Source organism: Diplotaxodon limnothrissa, linkage group LG8 (genome assembly GCF_057381915.1).
Source record: "Diplotaxodon limnothrissa isolate DT_005_m linkage group LG8, D_limnothrissa_male_GT1.1, whole genome shotgun sequence".
NCBI lineage: Eukaryota > Metazoa > Chordata > Actinopteri > Cichliformes > Cichlidae > Diplotaxodon > Diplotaxodon limnothrissa.
This window is the reverse complement of record NC_140603.1, coordinates 3,960,769-3,976,925: the sequence shown is the minus strand read 5'-3', so window position 1 is coordinate 3,976,925 and position 16,157 is coordinate 3,960,769. Positions and strand designations below refer to the sequence as shown.

The 16,157-nt window shown below is 40.7% G+C and overlaps 1 protein-coding gene across 3 annotated transcripts in view; it reads right to left on the bottom strand.

Moving 5' to 3' along the window:
* The window catches only part of llgl2 (LLGL scribble cell polarity complex component 2), a 49,212-nt gene that overhangs the window by 12,235 nt on the left and 20,820 nt on the right, over positions 1-16,157 (bottom strand). For 2 of the 3 annotated variants that reach the window (XM_085361170.1, XM_085361172.1), the window contains exons 2-13: positions 10,591-10,753; positions 7,617-7,710; positions 6,059-6,140; positions 5,798-5,913; positions 5,226-5,384; positions 3,128-3,290; positions 2,915-3,044; positions 2,776-2,830; positions 2,434-2,588; positions 743-954; positions 386-453; positions 149-302 (exon numbers count right to left, since the gene is read on the bottom strand). In XM_085361170.1, coding sequence (XP_085217296.1) covers positions 149-302; positions 386-453; positions 743-954; positions 2,434-2,588; positions 2,776-2,830; positions 2,915-3,044; positions 3,128-3,290; positions 5,226-5,384; positions 5,798-5,913; positions 6,059-6,140; positions 7,617-7,710; positions 10,591-10,669 — 1,467 coding nt within the window. In that variant the 5' untranslated portion in view covers positions 10,670-10,753. The remainder of the gene's footprint in view (positions 1-148; positions 303-385; positions 454-742; positions 955-2,433; positions 2,589-2,775; positions 2,831-2,914; positions 3,045-3,127; positions 3,291-5,225; positions 5,385-5,797; positions 5,914-6,058; positions 6,141-7,616; positions 7,711-10,590; positions 10,754-16,157) is intronic. The other variant, XM_085361171.1, reaches the window with a different exon arrangement.

The following is a 16,157-nucleotide window of genomic DNA, read 5'->3' as shown; positions in this document are numbered from 1 at the left end:
ATTCGATTACTCAACTAATTGATGGAATTTGTGATAGAATACCTGAATAATACTTAAAATAAGTCCCAGTGTCGTGACATTTCTTTATATTCACCTTAAAATATAAATGAAAATGTTCTTTTCTATAGATTAGATTAGAAAAACATACCTTTCTAAATGGAGGCCATTCTCCTTCAGTCCCTTGGTTCATGTTGTCATTGGGGTCAGCATCTGTGTGGAATACTCCAGCTGTGCTCAGCTTGTACATGGGATAGAGACAGACTCCTGATGCATCCCAGAAACGAACTGTGCCATCCTCATGCCTATATACACAGCAGCGTTAGAATAATTTTTACAACTTCAAAAAGACCTTTCAATAAATGTGAATGAAGGCAACCGTACTAACCCCGTGAGGAGCAGATCTCTCTGTGGAGGATCTGGGGCCAGGTTCTGACCTCCTGTTACTGGCCACGGCTGACACGAAGAAAGAAAATTAGTAAGAAAACAGTATGAAAACTTGATATCCTCAACCATCATCTTATATTCAAGATGCACCATTCAAGTTATGATGAACAGCCTTTTAGGGGATTCTTTAGAGTCTCATACAGTGGTAACATATCCCATCAGTAATAATATTGGCACTTAATGGGGTGACTGTATAGCCTGTGTTTTTACAGATTCACAGAAAAAGTGAAAACCTGTCATGCAGTCAGAGAAATATAAATATGACGGGACATTATTTTCAATTTACAAAGATTTTTACCTTTTTTGAGTAGTGTGCATTCTGATGCTTTCCAGCAGCGAAGATCCTCTCCCACAGTTTGAGGGGAATGGTGGAGACATGATGTGAGCATGTTATGGCTGAACTATGAAGGGGGACCAAGTAAGGAGTCTGTATGATGGGCCAGCCCTCAGTCTGCAAGTCAATAACTACCAGCTCCTCCTCCACCAGGACAACCAGGGCACTGGGCTCTCCTGCAGGAAGATACACAGCAGCTAATAAACTGAGATCTGGGATACGCTTGTGTCTCTTGTCAAAACTGCTCTCATTTTTCTGGGCTGCTGTGATGAATAAATTACAATTACACAAGAGAGTTATGTTCAAATTTACACAAACCCGTGTCAATTCAAACTGTGGTAACCTTGCCTTATCTGGCAAGTTGTCTTTGGCTACGTTCACACTGCAGGTCTTGATGCTCAATTCCAATTTTTTTGATCAAATCCGATGTTTTTGTCTGCTCGTTCACACTACAAATAAAATGTGACAGCAAACGCGCTCTAGTGTGAACCCTCAAGCGCCCGCATGCGCAAAAGAAGACGTCACACACAACGCGCGCTGTTTAGACCCAGAGCAACAGTATTGTTTGACCGATGGCCTTAATATAAAGACTTGTTTCGGACTTTACGTTTCCCAATTTTGCTTTAAGTTATAAAGTTATTTTGTTATTTACAAATGGCCTAATAATGATCCTTATTGCTGTTTTAGAGAGGAGCGGTGGTTCAAAAGATAGTTGGAAATTTCTGTCAAATAAAATGTTCACGTTCCTCCAACGTTGTCTTCCCAACAGTTTCACTAACTTCTACACTGGATGGCCAGGAAGCATTCATATGACATGGATATGGGTCGCATAGGGTCAAAAAAGTCAGATTTGATGCGCTTTCGCCCGCAGTGTGAACGTAGCCTTTGTCTGTGTGTGGTGTGGTCAGGTGATCAGAGATTGGGAACACCTGGGTACAGTATTGGTTGGTATAAGAGTACGCTCTACTTGTTCCCTCAGAAAGAGCGATTCCTCTGCTCCTGAGGATCATGTGCTGTAAAACTGTTTTGTTGTTTTTATCCAAATATTTAACTCACCAAGCTAGCTCATATGCAAAATTCCAACCCTACTGACTGACACATCTCATGTTCAGCTCAGTTAATTTCAAATAAAGCCGTTTATTCTTTTACCTGACTAACTACATCACCTACCGTTACTTGTTATCACTTTTTAGCCAATTGTGACATAACAAATAGCACTACATGGTTCAAAGCAATTAACTGATGTCATTCACTTTCTGATAGGCCCAAAAACTCTTGACTGTTATTGAGTGTTATTTTTTTCTAATGGGGGATTTGACATCATTTGTCTTTTCTACATTTGGTTTATGAGTATTCCCCCCAAATAACATCAATATCATGATTAATATGTTTTGGCATTTAAACTGTATTCATTAATGTTTGTTCACTTATTATAACTGCGTCCTTCTACACAGCAACAAAGTAACAAAGTCTAAGTAAGTTAAACACTGAAGCAGTGTTCCCCTGTGTATTTAGTATGTTTGTGCACTCTTTATAGGACCTAACAACATCAGAGACTGGGGAACATAGATCTTCAATGCTGTCAAATACTTTAAGAGTCCCATATTTAAATGTGCTGTAATTTTGTTGCCAGTTTGTTGGTGTGTGTGGCCTGCCTGTGTGCTCCGGTCCATCTCTAATGACGAAGAAGTCGATGATCCTGGAGGTAAAGTCCAAGGCCACGTGTTTTTTACCATGGATCACTGTAATACAGTGTCTGTCCCCATAACTGGCCCTGGGCATACCACCACTGAACAGCAGGAATGGAGGCCTACACAAACACGCAAACATACGTACACACAAGGTTCAAGTTCAGTTCCATTTGTTCAGTGATTAATGTGTAACAGCGGCTCACATAACATATCTGAGAAGTTAAATATTAGAAAGGTGACGACATCACTTTCACTGAAGGAAGCTGACAAAAAGATTTATTTCACCGGTGGATGACGTCATCTTACCCTTCTTCTGTAGGGAGCTGAACTATTTTAGAAATGGCCTTGCAGGGAAAATGTCCTGCAATTATAAAACACAAGTAACCATGAGGCCTAAACCTTTTTACTTTATGATTAATAAAACAGTGGAGAGCTTCCTCTTTACCATAAGGAATGTCTGATTTCTCTTCCTCGTTCGTGTCCTGCCCCCCCACCATCCATCGACAATAGCTTCCATCGCTGTGTGAACTCAGAATGTACTTTCCGTCCTCAGTCCAACACACACTCTCCAGTTGCTATGGATAGATTACACAGTATTCAGTCAGTTTATATACTGGCAGCTGGTGTTCTGTTCAGGCGTACGTTACATGACAGGTACCTGTGTGGCAGGAATGTGCTGGATGGCAAGTTTTTTCTCCAAATCCCAGATGACCATGAGGCCACGTCCATAGCCAATGATGACCTGATCTGGATCGACCGGGTTCTCTTGTAAGGCCTCAACGTGTTCTAGATTTCTGCGACCGATGTAGTCATCAGGTACGCTGTACACAACAAGCAGAGGAAATAGTTCAAGAGAATATCAGTCTTATTATTGATGCACAGGGGATGACAGGCAATATATTCTATTATACTGTGCAGTGTTGGGAAGGTTACTTTTAAAATGTTACTCCCCAACACTGATACTGTGTGACAGCAGTTTAGCAGGAACACTTTTTTAAACACTTGAAGTGAGCAGACTGATATTTATAATGTACAGAGTGCTCATTTCCACTGTAATACATGCTCTGAAAGTGACTAAAGAATAGGGCTGTTCGATATAACGATATATATCGGATGACGATATAAAAACGTCTGTCGTTTCATTTTACGCTATCGTTTGTTTCGTGGTGTCGCAAAATAAACAGTTTACGGCAATATTTGTTCATCGTTTTGATGGTCACTGTAGTGGCTATATTCATTTCTCTTTCTCTTATATTTAATATAACCACACTACGGACGGACAAGCGCCTGTTTTTATGGGTTGTCGTTAGCAACAACGACGGTAAAACGGGGCGACAGAGGTTTTATATCGGGATATGAGATTTTGGTCATATCGCACAGCCCTACTAAAGAATAATGTAAATTTCCAGACAAACTGTAGTGTTGAGCTTAGGGATGGGTGTCGAAAACCGGTTCTTGTTGAGAACCAGCTCCCACTGTTTCAATTCCTTGGAATTGTTTGCCATTTTTGCAAACGATACCCTTATCGATTCCAGTCGCCCCGAATGACGTCACCACGTTGTGGAGCCTCATTTACCGGGCAGGAAACACGGCGGCTCAAATGCTCAAAAGTTTGGTTATACTTTACGAGAACGGATGACAACAGGGCAACTTGCAAAACTTGAAAAGTAGATATTTCATTTAAGGGAAGAAACACTACGAATATGCAAAAGCATTTGCTCACAAAACGCGTGATAACCTTAAATGAATGTCGTGTTTTTAATTCCGCTCCGGACTCGTGAATCTCAACCCAGCAGCAGCGGTAACGTTTGCACGTCCTCTCCCGTTAATGCGGCAGGTAAATAATCAGCTAACAGTGCATATTATGTTAGCGCGATCTGCCTTATTACAAAACCTGCCATTACTGTGCATTTAGTGACCATGATGAGAGAGACAGACAGAGTCTGGCTCAGATGCTGGCAGTTCTCGCTGCAGTCTACCGGTAAAATCTCCTTTCAGGCCAGGATAGACGAATGTCACCGAGCAGTGACTAAGTTTGTGGTAAAAGGTTTGCACCCGTTTGCCACAGCAGATGCCCCCGATTTTCGGTAAGTGTGTTTAATTGTAGGCAGGGACATTACTGGATATTCTTGTGTAATTGCTACAGAATAATTTATGTTATACTTTGTTATTGCTACAGGAGAATATTTATTTTATTATTTTACATTTTTCCCCCGGGAACCCTGTGACACCCCATTGAAGAGCCGTAGGCTGGATCTCTTAAGATCTCACTGTTGGGTTTGTAAGGCCATGTTACTCCTAAATTTCTATCTTGTTCAAAGAGAAGATATAAAACAAAGTTCTAAGCTAATCGACCTTAGTGTTCTCCTTTTTTAAAAAGAATCGATAAAGAATCGAATCGTTAAACAGAATCGAAAATGGAATCGGAATCGTGAAAATCTTATCAATACCCATCCCTAGTTGAGCTACAATCTGCTCTATCCAGCATTCAGCCACAAGTGCAAACAGCAGCTAAATACAATATTTTATGTGACGAGAAGGATATTTCTTGTTCCTAGCAGAAAACAAAATTTTAAAACAACAAAACTAACGCAACAATAGGTGCTTTCAAACAGAAAAAACTCCCTCTAGTAACTTTAGCAGTTTCACTTTTTTTTTCTTTTTTTAATGTCTATGCTGCAGAAACTAACAACTGTCATAGTCCTTAGCAGCATATAGTATGCAACTGTCTGTAACATGTGTTTTAATTTGCCTACCTGCTGGCAATTTGGTCAAGGCTGATGTTCCTCTCTTCCAGCTCTCTGAATCCTGGAACTTCAACTACAAATACATGTCCACCTTCTGTCCCCAACAGCAGCAGCTCACCTGAGGAGTGGGCCAGTACTGCTGTCACTCTGGTCACGCTTGGTGGGGCACTGAGAGGAGGAGGAGGAGGAAGGAGAAAAGTGGCATCACTTGGCAACTTTTTGATCAAAGGCATGGGTAGATGTCCTGTGACCTGTACAACTAAGCAAATTCTACATATTCATATCGCTTCTTTATCTGGCTTTACTTAACTTAACAAGTCAAATAATAATAATAATAACAATAATAATAATAATGGATTGCATTTATATAGCGCTTTTCTAGGCACCCAAAGCGCTTTACAATTCCACTATTCAGTCACACACTGGTGGAGGCAGCTACAGTTGTAGCCACAGCTGCCCTGGGGCAGACTGACAGAAGCGAGGCTGCCATATCGCACCATTGGCCCCTCTGGCCAATAGGCCATTTCTCAAAAAGGTTACTGTGGAGAAAGGAAAATGATAGGTGGAAATATGTGGTTTACCCAGGTGGTCCAGTCAGCGTGAAGCGTCCTATTTCAAGAAGTTCCGAAAGTCCATTGTGTCCTCTTAGAGTCCACATGTGCAAACTGTTGTCATCCAGCAAAGTAACCAGCTCAACCTGAATAAGAGTCACAAATAATCAGAGATATAATAAAATGTATTCCCTGATACACACTATTGAGAACAGCACTATAGTACAAGCAAGCTCAATAAAACAAAATTCTGCTAGCATTCTATGTTGTGTGATTTATATCAAACATTACCTGGTGGGGCATGAAGTGCACCTGTGTGACAGCAGCATTCTCATCATGTAGCCCCATGAACTCCACACCCGGAGCTCCATATCTGAACAATGGTTAAGCACAGACTCCATTTATCATAGTTGCAATCATACTAGCACACTGGGAAGAGCTAAGCTAATGCACATTTAGTAAGATGGTCTATTTTACACAGAGAAATCCAAAACTTTAAGTCCTAATTTCAGGGAGGCATCTCAGTGTTTGAGGGGACGCCAAGATACTATGTACAGAGAATTAGAGCCAGAAATCTTCTTGCTTTAGAAGTCACAACTTAGACCTCCTCTCTCCTTTGGGTGGCGCTGTCACTTGGTGTTCCCTCTCTCTGCAGTAGAGGATCACTTCCTGGTCCAACACACAGTGGTGTTTTTGTGCAGCAATTTAATTAAAAACTAATAGATAACTTATTTATTTCATAGTGTAATCTTCACATGCTTCATCCAAAGCACACACTCTGTGTATTCACTTGCTAATTTATAGTCACAGTATTCACTCACTGTGTCTTTAAGGACTCGCTAGCAGCATGGCCTCTTCACCTGTCCCTCCTACACTTTCCTGCTTGTTGTGTCACATGTTTAGTTACTCCTCAGCCTCCTTTAGCAGTAATCCTACTTGTACTATATGTAGCCTATTTGCAGCTCTGGAGGCCAAGATCACTGAATTAGAGACTCCACATACAGCATCCACATCTGCACCACGAGTAAAACAGTGAAATGTGGATTATTAAACATTAGGTCTCTCTCCTCCAAGTCTCTGTTAGTACATGACTTAATAATTGATCAACAAATTGACTTACTCTTCCTTACAGAAACCTGGTTACAGCAGGATGATTATGTTAGCTTAAATGAATGAGTCATTCTATCTGAAACCTTGAAGCAGGCCGAGGAGGAGGTGTGGCAGCAATTTTCAACACCAGCTTATTAATCAACCAAAGACCAAGACAGAGTTTTAATTCATTTGAAAGCCTGATGCTCAGCCTTGTCCACCCCAGCTGAAAAACTCAAATAACAGTCTTATTAGGGCAGGGATAACTCTAGGTAGAGTGGTGGTCCCCATAATCAGAAGGTCGGGGGTTCGAATCCTCTGTACCCTGAGGTACCCCTGAGCAAGGTACCGTCCCCACACACTACTCCCTGGGCACCCAGTGGCTGCCCACTGCTTCACTGAGTGAGTAGGTTAGATGCAGAGAGGATTTTCCCCACGGGGATCAATAAAGTATACATTATTATTATTATTGTTATTATTAGTTATCATCTATCATCCACCTGGGCCTTACACTGAGTTTCTGTCTGATTTCTCAAGACTTTTTATCTGATTTAGTGCTCAGCTCAGATAAAATAATTATTGTGGGTGATTTTAACATCCATGTAGATGCTAAAAATGACAGCCTCAACATGACATTTAATCTGTTATTAGACTCAAGTTGACCTCTCTCAAAACGAACCCACCCACCACTTTAATTACACTCTAGATCTTGTTTTAACATATGGCATAGAAACTGAACATTTAACAGAGTGATGGATACAGTTTGATAGCCCCGGAGCGAGTGCCAATGGCCAGCAGCTTCAAGGAGGGACTGTAGCCCAGAGCACTGGGCTGGTGGGGGAATCCATGCTCCACTGTCTGAGGAGGAGAGTGAAAAGATGAGGGTGAGAAAGAACTTTGACAAAAGAGCCAAGGACAGAGACAAGAGTGTACAGAACAATACCAGCTTTAAGAAATGCCCTCATACATCTCAATAAATGTCAGAATTCACAGCTAATGATTTTAATCAGAGTTTAACAGTCAGCAGCAGTGTCTAATATTTATTTCACTGGCTCCCCAGTCCAATATATCACGCTTTTACTGGATGTTTTACTGGTCTGGAAAATTAAGTCTAGAACCCACGGACATGACCAACTACTATGTTTGTACATTTGGCGTACTCTGCCAGGCTGCGGCCGCTATCAGTCTGTATATGCAAGAGCAAAAAATAAGAACTTGACTCAAAACAAAATGTAAAAATACTGGTGGCAGGGAGTGGTAAAAATATATCCTACGTGACTTGAGTCACATATGCTACATTTAGTACTTTGAGTTATCACATTTACAAAACATGACATTGAGTCACTGAGATTCAAACTGGTCTAACTTTAGTAGATACACCTATGGTTGCAATTCTGCTTGCATTATCGCATTCACAACAATCCACACCGCCTGCCAACTTGCCGGGCAGGGTAATGACAACCCCTAACCAGCTTTCTACGGCTGAGGGGTTAAAAAAAAAGAAAAAAAGAAAGCATTTACTCATAACTACTAGGGTCATCCACACAGCACAGTAATGTTGGAAGGAAATGATAAAGTTAAAATAAGATTACAACAATGGAAGGAGCACACAAATCAAAGTGCCTTAAGTGTCGTTGTTTACTGGAAGCAATCTTTAGCCACAGAACAAGCTATAATGGGAATCTGTCACAATGACACCCAACAAACAGCCACTATCACAGCAGCTAGATGTCTTTATGCCAAGCTGGCGAGTCGTATTAGAATTCTTAGTTTTGAAAACACGCCAGGAGGACCAGGAGGAATGAGTGTTTGAGAGCAACATCTCAGATTGGACATGTAAAGGTATACATAAATGTTCCAGTGTTAATTTTGACGCAAATTTTGATTTTGTTTTAGTCATAATTTAGTTTTATTTGATTAAATATCATAAGATTGTTGTAGACCAATTCATTTGACAAAAATAGAAAGTATAAAAGTTTGTTGTGTTTTTAACCGGTGAAAGTTGCTCTATGCGCCGCGGTTTGCAAAGTGTCTGACTTTCCTTGACATGAAATGTGTCCATATGATTACTCTTCTGACATTTTGTTGTTTTTTCATGAGACGGGGAGCTCGCCCAACCTTGTCTGTCAGCGGCAGATCAAATTGTGCACGTCTAACTTTGCATAAGATAACTTCTAACTGGATCATCATCCCTTCTTTGTACACAACACAATTCATTCTGATTGGACCTCGTCTCTCTTCATCTTGTTTTTATTCGTCAATAAAATTGTCAATAATATTGTCAAAACATTTTTTCTTTCGCATTAGGTTTTACATATAGTTATTGTCTTTTTGCAGACGCACTTTCTTTTATGCAGAAAGTGCGTCATCATTATGATTACAATTATCTGTAAAATGAGTGCAGTGTTTATGCGCCACATACAGCCCATACAGTCATAAAAAAACCAAAACAAAACACATTTCGATAGTAGAAATATAACTGTAAAAGCTGTAAAACCTATGACTACAGACATTTCTGCATCTCTGCCATTCAAAGACATTTTGTATACAGTTTTTTAATGTAATATTCAATACTGAACTGTAAATTTAGTCTTTTTCAAGGGAGGAGTTTTTTGATTTTTTTCACTGTTTTAATAAAAGCCCTATTTTTATGCATTTACTACCACTAAAGAGAACACACACGATTTAAAGCCTGGACAAGTTTGAAACCTTTTGTCCTCCACAATGACCTGCTAGCATTTAAATCCGACTCTCCTGTCTCTCCATGTAACTGGCTACACCACTACACGTGCCGTCTTTGGAACGTCCGCCCTCTTCCTTCTTTCACATAATGGTATGATCCCAGTCTGTCTTTGCATGTGATTGGCCACATGGAGTACCCATCAAAAATAAAGTTCCACCACTGCCTGCATGGATTCTCAACAGGGCTGAAGATTCGGCTTCCACATTAATAACTGACATATAAAATGATCCTGCGGGTTGTATGTAATTGTATCGTAGACAGTAAGTTTGACACCCCTGGTTTAGATGCACTGAAATAATCAGGTGGCACTGCTTTCTCCACTAAGCTTCTTCATTGTCACTTGGTTATTGTTAGTGGATTAGAAAAACCAGAGGGCTATAATATTGTTAATGTTAGGATCAACCTAATTACATCGCTATGGTTACTTAAGCTGGATACCTACGCTGGTTAGAGTTCAAAGTTTGACATTTGTATGGATTCTAAAAGGCACCGCACTTATATTAATTATTTGACATTCTGTCTGAAATGTATATATTCTTAGCTGAGATAAGTCAGGTTCTTAAGTATTTGAAAAATGATAATTTTTGGAATTACATTCTGAACACCAGAGTACTAAAAATGGAAACCATGTATAAAAGTGGTTGTATTCCATAACAGTTAAGTCAATATTTTTGTTAAAGCCCTTGAATTAAAGCTGAGTGCTTGCACTTCAATCACGCCTCTGTTGTTTGATTTAAATGGACCATGGTGGTGTACAGACAAAAATCACGAGAAAAAGAAACTAATATATAAATTTAAAGTGAACAGCTTACTTGATCTTGTTCTGGTTACTTTTATTTTCTGTTTCTGCTTAGTAACCTGGTCACTTGAATGTATATCATGACTGCAGATAGTTCAGAGTCTCCTGAATGATTTTTGTCTTCTTCTTCTCATCACTCACATTGAACCACATCACTACAGATGGCAAACTGTGTGGTATGGTCTAATTTACTTGCCTTATTAAACGCGAAGAGTTCCTGTTTTAGCCGATCCCTCTGGGACTCTTGACCGTGCCGCCTGAACCTTTTCATCCTGTCAATACCGGTGTGCAGCCAGAAGGCCCGCTGACACTTGCTGGCTGGAGGAGACACGGGAGATAGAGGTAGATGATCCAGCTTGAAAGTAAAAGTTTCAGAGAGGAGAAAAAAGGGCATGTTATTAGACAAATCCTCTAGTTCACACCTTTGTTATTCCTTAGTGAAAAGCAAATATTGATATTCTATTTATTTAAAACAATCAAAACATGTCTTCTTCCATAAGCGTGTTCTCCAGCCACAATTCAGAGATGAATAACACCATCAGATACACAGCCACATTAATCAGTCCAGCTGCCTTCCAAAAAAGTACAGAGTGGCTCATGTTTTTTCTTGCATCAATACACAACCAGCAGTTTCAAGGAAAAAGGGGTTACTAGGAGTACCAAAACTTTTGCTTCACTAATGTCTATAGAAACCTATTAAACAAAATACATGAGACCTGGGTGTCATAAGGCCCCTGGCTACATGTTTGGTTGTCTGTGAAGTCACTGGGAAATTAGGATTCAAATGTAAATGTATTCATCATTTGTCCCATTTCAGCGACCAAACATTCTTCTCCATCTGAGATTTTGTGTGAAATCATAATACAACCGCTATTTAATGTAGATGCTGTGTGTTACAAGTGGTTCTTCACACAAACGTTGCACAAAACCTTCTGCTAATGCCAGCTATATCTTTTGGTGCTCATAACTTTTATACTTTTTGAGATATAATAATAATAATAATAATAATAATAATAATAATAATAATAATAATAATAATGGATTGCATTTATATAGCGCTTTTCGGGGCCCTCAAAGCGCTTTACAATTCCACTATTCATTCACTCTCACATTCACACACTGGTGGAGGCAGCTACAGTTGTAGCCACAGCTGCCCTGGGATAGACTGACAGAAGCTGCCATATTGCGCCATCGGCCCCTCTGATATTAAGCTTTTTATGCTATTTTTGGCCCATTTTGCTGAATGGGACCACATTATCAGTGTGATCACCAGTTTTGCTTGCCGGGCTGAACCGTGTTTTAGCTCAGTAAGATGAGCAGCCGTTCTCAGACCGGGAGGCCCGGGTTCAAATCCCGCTTATGGCAACATTTCTTTAAGTTCACAGTTAAACTTTTTTCAACATAAATTTTACCCCTTCACCCCTTTTCAGCAGAATTTTCAGTTTTTTTTCCACCCCTTTTCAGCACCTTTTTAGCTGTTTTGAGCAGAAACCTCTTTTCAGCAGAATTTTCGCTTTTTGGTCTGTTTTCAGCGGAATTTTCAGTGTCTTCACCTCTTTCAACACAATTTTCTGTTTCCTCATCTCTTTTCAGCAGAAAGTTCAAAAAGTTCACCTCTTTTCAACAGAATTTTCAGCTTTCTCACTTCTTATCAGCACAAATCTCACGCTCTTCTGCTCATTTTAGCAGAATTGTCAGTTTCTCCTTCTCGATTCAATTTCCGGAAAACCAGTTTAGCTCACTGACACGAGTAGCCGCCTTGAGACCAGAAGTCCCGGGTTCGTACCCTGCTCAGGGCAAATTTTCTGTTCAGCAGACAGTTCAAAATTTTCACCTCTTTTCAGCACAAACTTCAGCTTCTTTACATCTTTTCAGCAGAATTCTTTGCTTCTTGGTCTGTTTTCAGCAGAATTTTCAGTTTCTTTACTTCTTTTCTGCAAAATTTTCTGTTTCTTCAGCTCTTTTCAGCAGAAAGTTCAAAAGTGAGATGAGCAGCCACCTTGAGACCAGGTGGCGCAGGTTCAAATCTGACCTGTGGCTCTTGCCGCACATCTTCCCTCCTCGCACTCTCCCTGCTTTCTTGACGCTCTTCAGTGTAATCTTTCAAATAAAGCACTTTTCAGCAGAGTTCAGCTTCTACACAGTGTTTTCGGCAGATAGTTCTCCTTTTTCTGCTTTTTCAGATTCCACTACACGGCATTCACACTGCATTTTCGCAGGAAATGCAACTTTTTCTAGTTGTCATTAAATATTCTGCCTTTAGGACTTATCATTAGTAGTTTCAAAATTATTTCCTACCATCAGTAAGCAGACAATACCCAATTAAACACCTCCTTTAAACCTTGTGAACTAGACAAATTATCTACTCTAATGGACTGTCTTAAGGAAATAATGGCTCAAGAGTTGGGAGTTTGCCTTGTAATCGGAAGGTTGCCGGTTCGAGCCCCGGCTTGGACAGTCTCGGTCGTTGTGTCCTTGGGCAAGACACTTCACCCGTTGCCTACTGGTGGTGGTGGTGGCGCCTCTGTCAGTGCGCCCCAGGGTGGCTGTGGCTACAATGTAGCTTGCCATCACCAGTGTGTGAATGGGTGGATGACTGGATGTGTAAAGCGCTTTGGGGTCCTTAGGGACTAGTAAAGCGCTATACAAATACAGGCCATTTAATTTTTGATCAATCTCTGTCTTTTGATGCTCATATCAAGTCTGTGACCTGCACCTGCTTTGTTCATTTAAGAAATATTGCCAAACGTAGGACTATTGTCTCCAAAGATGAACAGGAAATACTTGTTCATGCCTTCATCGTCTCCTGATTAGATTACTGTAATGCACTCTTTTCCTATCTGTCAAAGATTTCTTTACATCACCTTTAAGTGATCCAAAATACCACAGCAAGGCTGTTAACCCACACTCATAAATTCACTTACATCACTCCCTTGTTGAAGTCCTTCCACTGGTTTCCAGTGGGTACAGATATCAGTTTAAAATCCTCACTCTTACTTTTATATCTTTACGAGGAGAGGCCCCCACTTATATTATCAAGCTTCTTCACCCTTGCTCTCAAAACTGGATTCTTAGATACACTGATTGTGGTCTTCTGACTTTTCCATGGGATTGCGCTTTCCAAACCAGTACTGTGGAACAGCTTCCCTCACCCTCTACGCAACATCGACTCTGTGGCTTCTTTTTTTTTTTTTAAATGCCACAAAGTACTATTGTCCATAGTACTGCATTGACATCATCTAGTAGATCCTCAGAGGGTACATAATCTTGATAACCAGCTATGATCCAATCTTTCAGGTTAGTTCCTCTCGCACTCAACGATCCTTCTTCCATCGCACTTGGGGTTTGATGCCCTGGATTGGGTGAGGGTGATAATATCGAATTAGTGCTTCCAGTCAGAGATTGAGCATGCACCGGTTTATTGTATTTCCAGACTTGCTTTCGGCACAATTTACAGTGCACGCTACTCTGTTTTTTGTCAGACTTGAAATAGCCGAAATACCTTCACACTACGGAACTTCTATGGCTCTTCCGTTCGACAATCTCTCCGGCATTGGAACCATCATCTGTTTTCTCTTCGGTAACCTTCGGTCATGCTCTCGGTTGATTTTTCTCTAGTCGGCACACTCATTTCCTTCATTATCTGGGCGGCACGGCGGCTGGCTGCTTCCCAAACAAATACACATGTGCGGCTTGGCACTTGTGCTGTATGTAACAAGTCACGTGACGTGACGCTGCGGCTGTGATTGGTTCGGCTCTGCGCTACTTAATTTGGATTGGCTGTTCATTTTTTATTTTTATTTTTTCAAGAGGACAAGAGCGGTGAGGCCTATCGCAATAGTTTAATTTTTCTATCGAGAAAAAGTTATTTCGCAATACATATCGTTATCATTCTATCGCCCAGCTCTATGTGAGAGCAGTTTCTTCTTGCAAATGTTGGGGTGGCTGTAGCTCAGGTGGCAGAGAAGGTCAGCCACTAATCACCTACTGGTGGTGGTCAGAGGGCCCGGTGGCGCCAGTGTCTGGCAGCCTCGCCTCTGTCAGTGCGCCCCAGGGCAGCTGTGGCTACAATGTAGCTTGCCATCGCCAGTGTGTGAATGTGTGTGTGAACGGGTGAATGACTGAATGTAGTGTGAAGCGCTTTGGGGTTCTTAGGGACTAGAAAAGCGCTATACAAATGCAGGCCATTTACCATTTACACTGAGCTACTAGTTGTTTTGCTGTCGATCTGGATGCTGGGTATCAAAGATTCTCCTTCCACTGGGGTTGACTCGCGTAGTAGCATTCCAACAGCGCCTTATTATCATCTCTTGCCAGCTTGTGCCCTCTTGTTCCAGTAGCCCACTTCTCATCAGTATGTCCTGGATATATATGTCAACCACAGAGCACCACGCTCTGTTTTGCAGCTATGGAACAGAAAAGCTACTTGGAGTTCCAGATTCAGACAATGGCAAAGCAAAGCTCATACCAGTGGTCAAATGTGTGATCTGCAGTCCATGACCGTCCATTTTCATAACAAAAGTCTGTGCCACGACTCACATGTCTGAGCCAGGTCATTTGCCTCAGTCCAAAGCCAGACATAGTTCTGTTATTGCCCTCAGTGTTCCCATGACTCACATTTCCAACTCAAGCTTCCTCATACTTCCTCAGACTGTCCCAAACAGACTGGGTGGACTCACCAGTCACTTGTTCTGAGGACTACATAGACCTACTCAATGTTGCATCATCCCTTTAAGTGTTTCAGACCAGACCAGATTTCTGTCAGACCAGTATATTCAATGTTTAGAAAGGTCAAGCACGCCAAGACAAGCACTAACACAGCAGTCTTGTGTGGAAAAAAACAAAAATAGGTTAAAATAAACTTTTGTATATTCCATGATTACACATAAATTATTATATTTAATGTCAATCATCATAGCTTACAGCTCAGGAAAAATCGTAATTCCAGTCTCTCGAATTATTAGAATATTTCCAGAGATCAAATAAAAAGTATTTTCAACTGGTGCAGAGTTGTTGAATTGACATGTAACTGTTGTTCATAGCTCCTCCCACCGGAATGTAGGGTGTATGCTTTTTTGTCTCATCCCTAGAGGTGGGTTTTGATTATCAATTTATTGATTAGCCAAGCTAGAATCGATTTTAATGTGATATCGATTCATTAAAATCCTGAATCAATTTTTTAATATAAATTTATTTTGCCCGAAAAGCCAGAATCTCAGGTTAAACCTCACAAAATTTCAACAACCACCAAACAGCTAAAACAGTAAATGAGAGCAGGTACACGGATTCTGCACAAAGACGTAAACACAAAGCGTTTCGGTGGGTCCGAGCTTTGTGTTTACGTATTTTTTGCGCTAGATTCTGAGCTGCAGGTTTTATCTCTCTCCAACCAAAGTTCACTGAACCAGCAGTAAAAGAAGCAGCAAACTACGCTTCACATTTGATAAACATCGTCATGAATTCCCTCTTACTTTTGCTGTTTTGCTTCCACCACGATAAAAATCACACTTCATGCACAGCTCTCTCTCTCTGCACTTCAAGAACAGTTTCCCGTCTAAAAATCTTTTTTCTGCATTATTCACTTGCTTGTTACGCACAAGTCTACCATTGTTTACAGGCTGTCGGCCGCTGTTTTTTTCCTTTTACTTACTTCCGAAAAGAAAACCTCATTTCTGCTGTTCAATACTGATCAAATTTTAACCTTTTAAAATTATGCAAAATTGCAAAACGCTCAGCTGTGTCTGTAATAAAACTGCTGT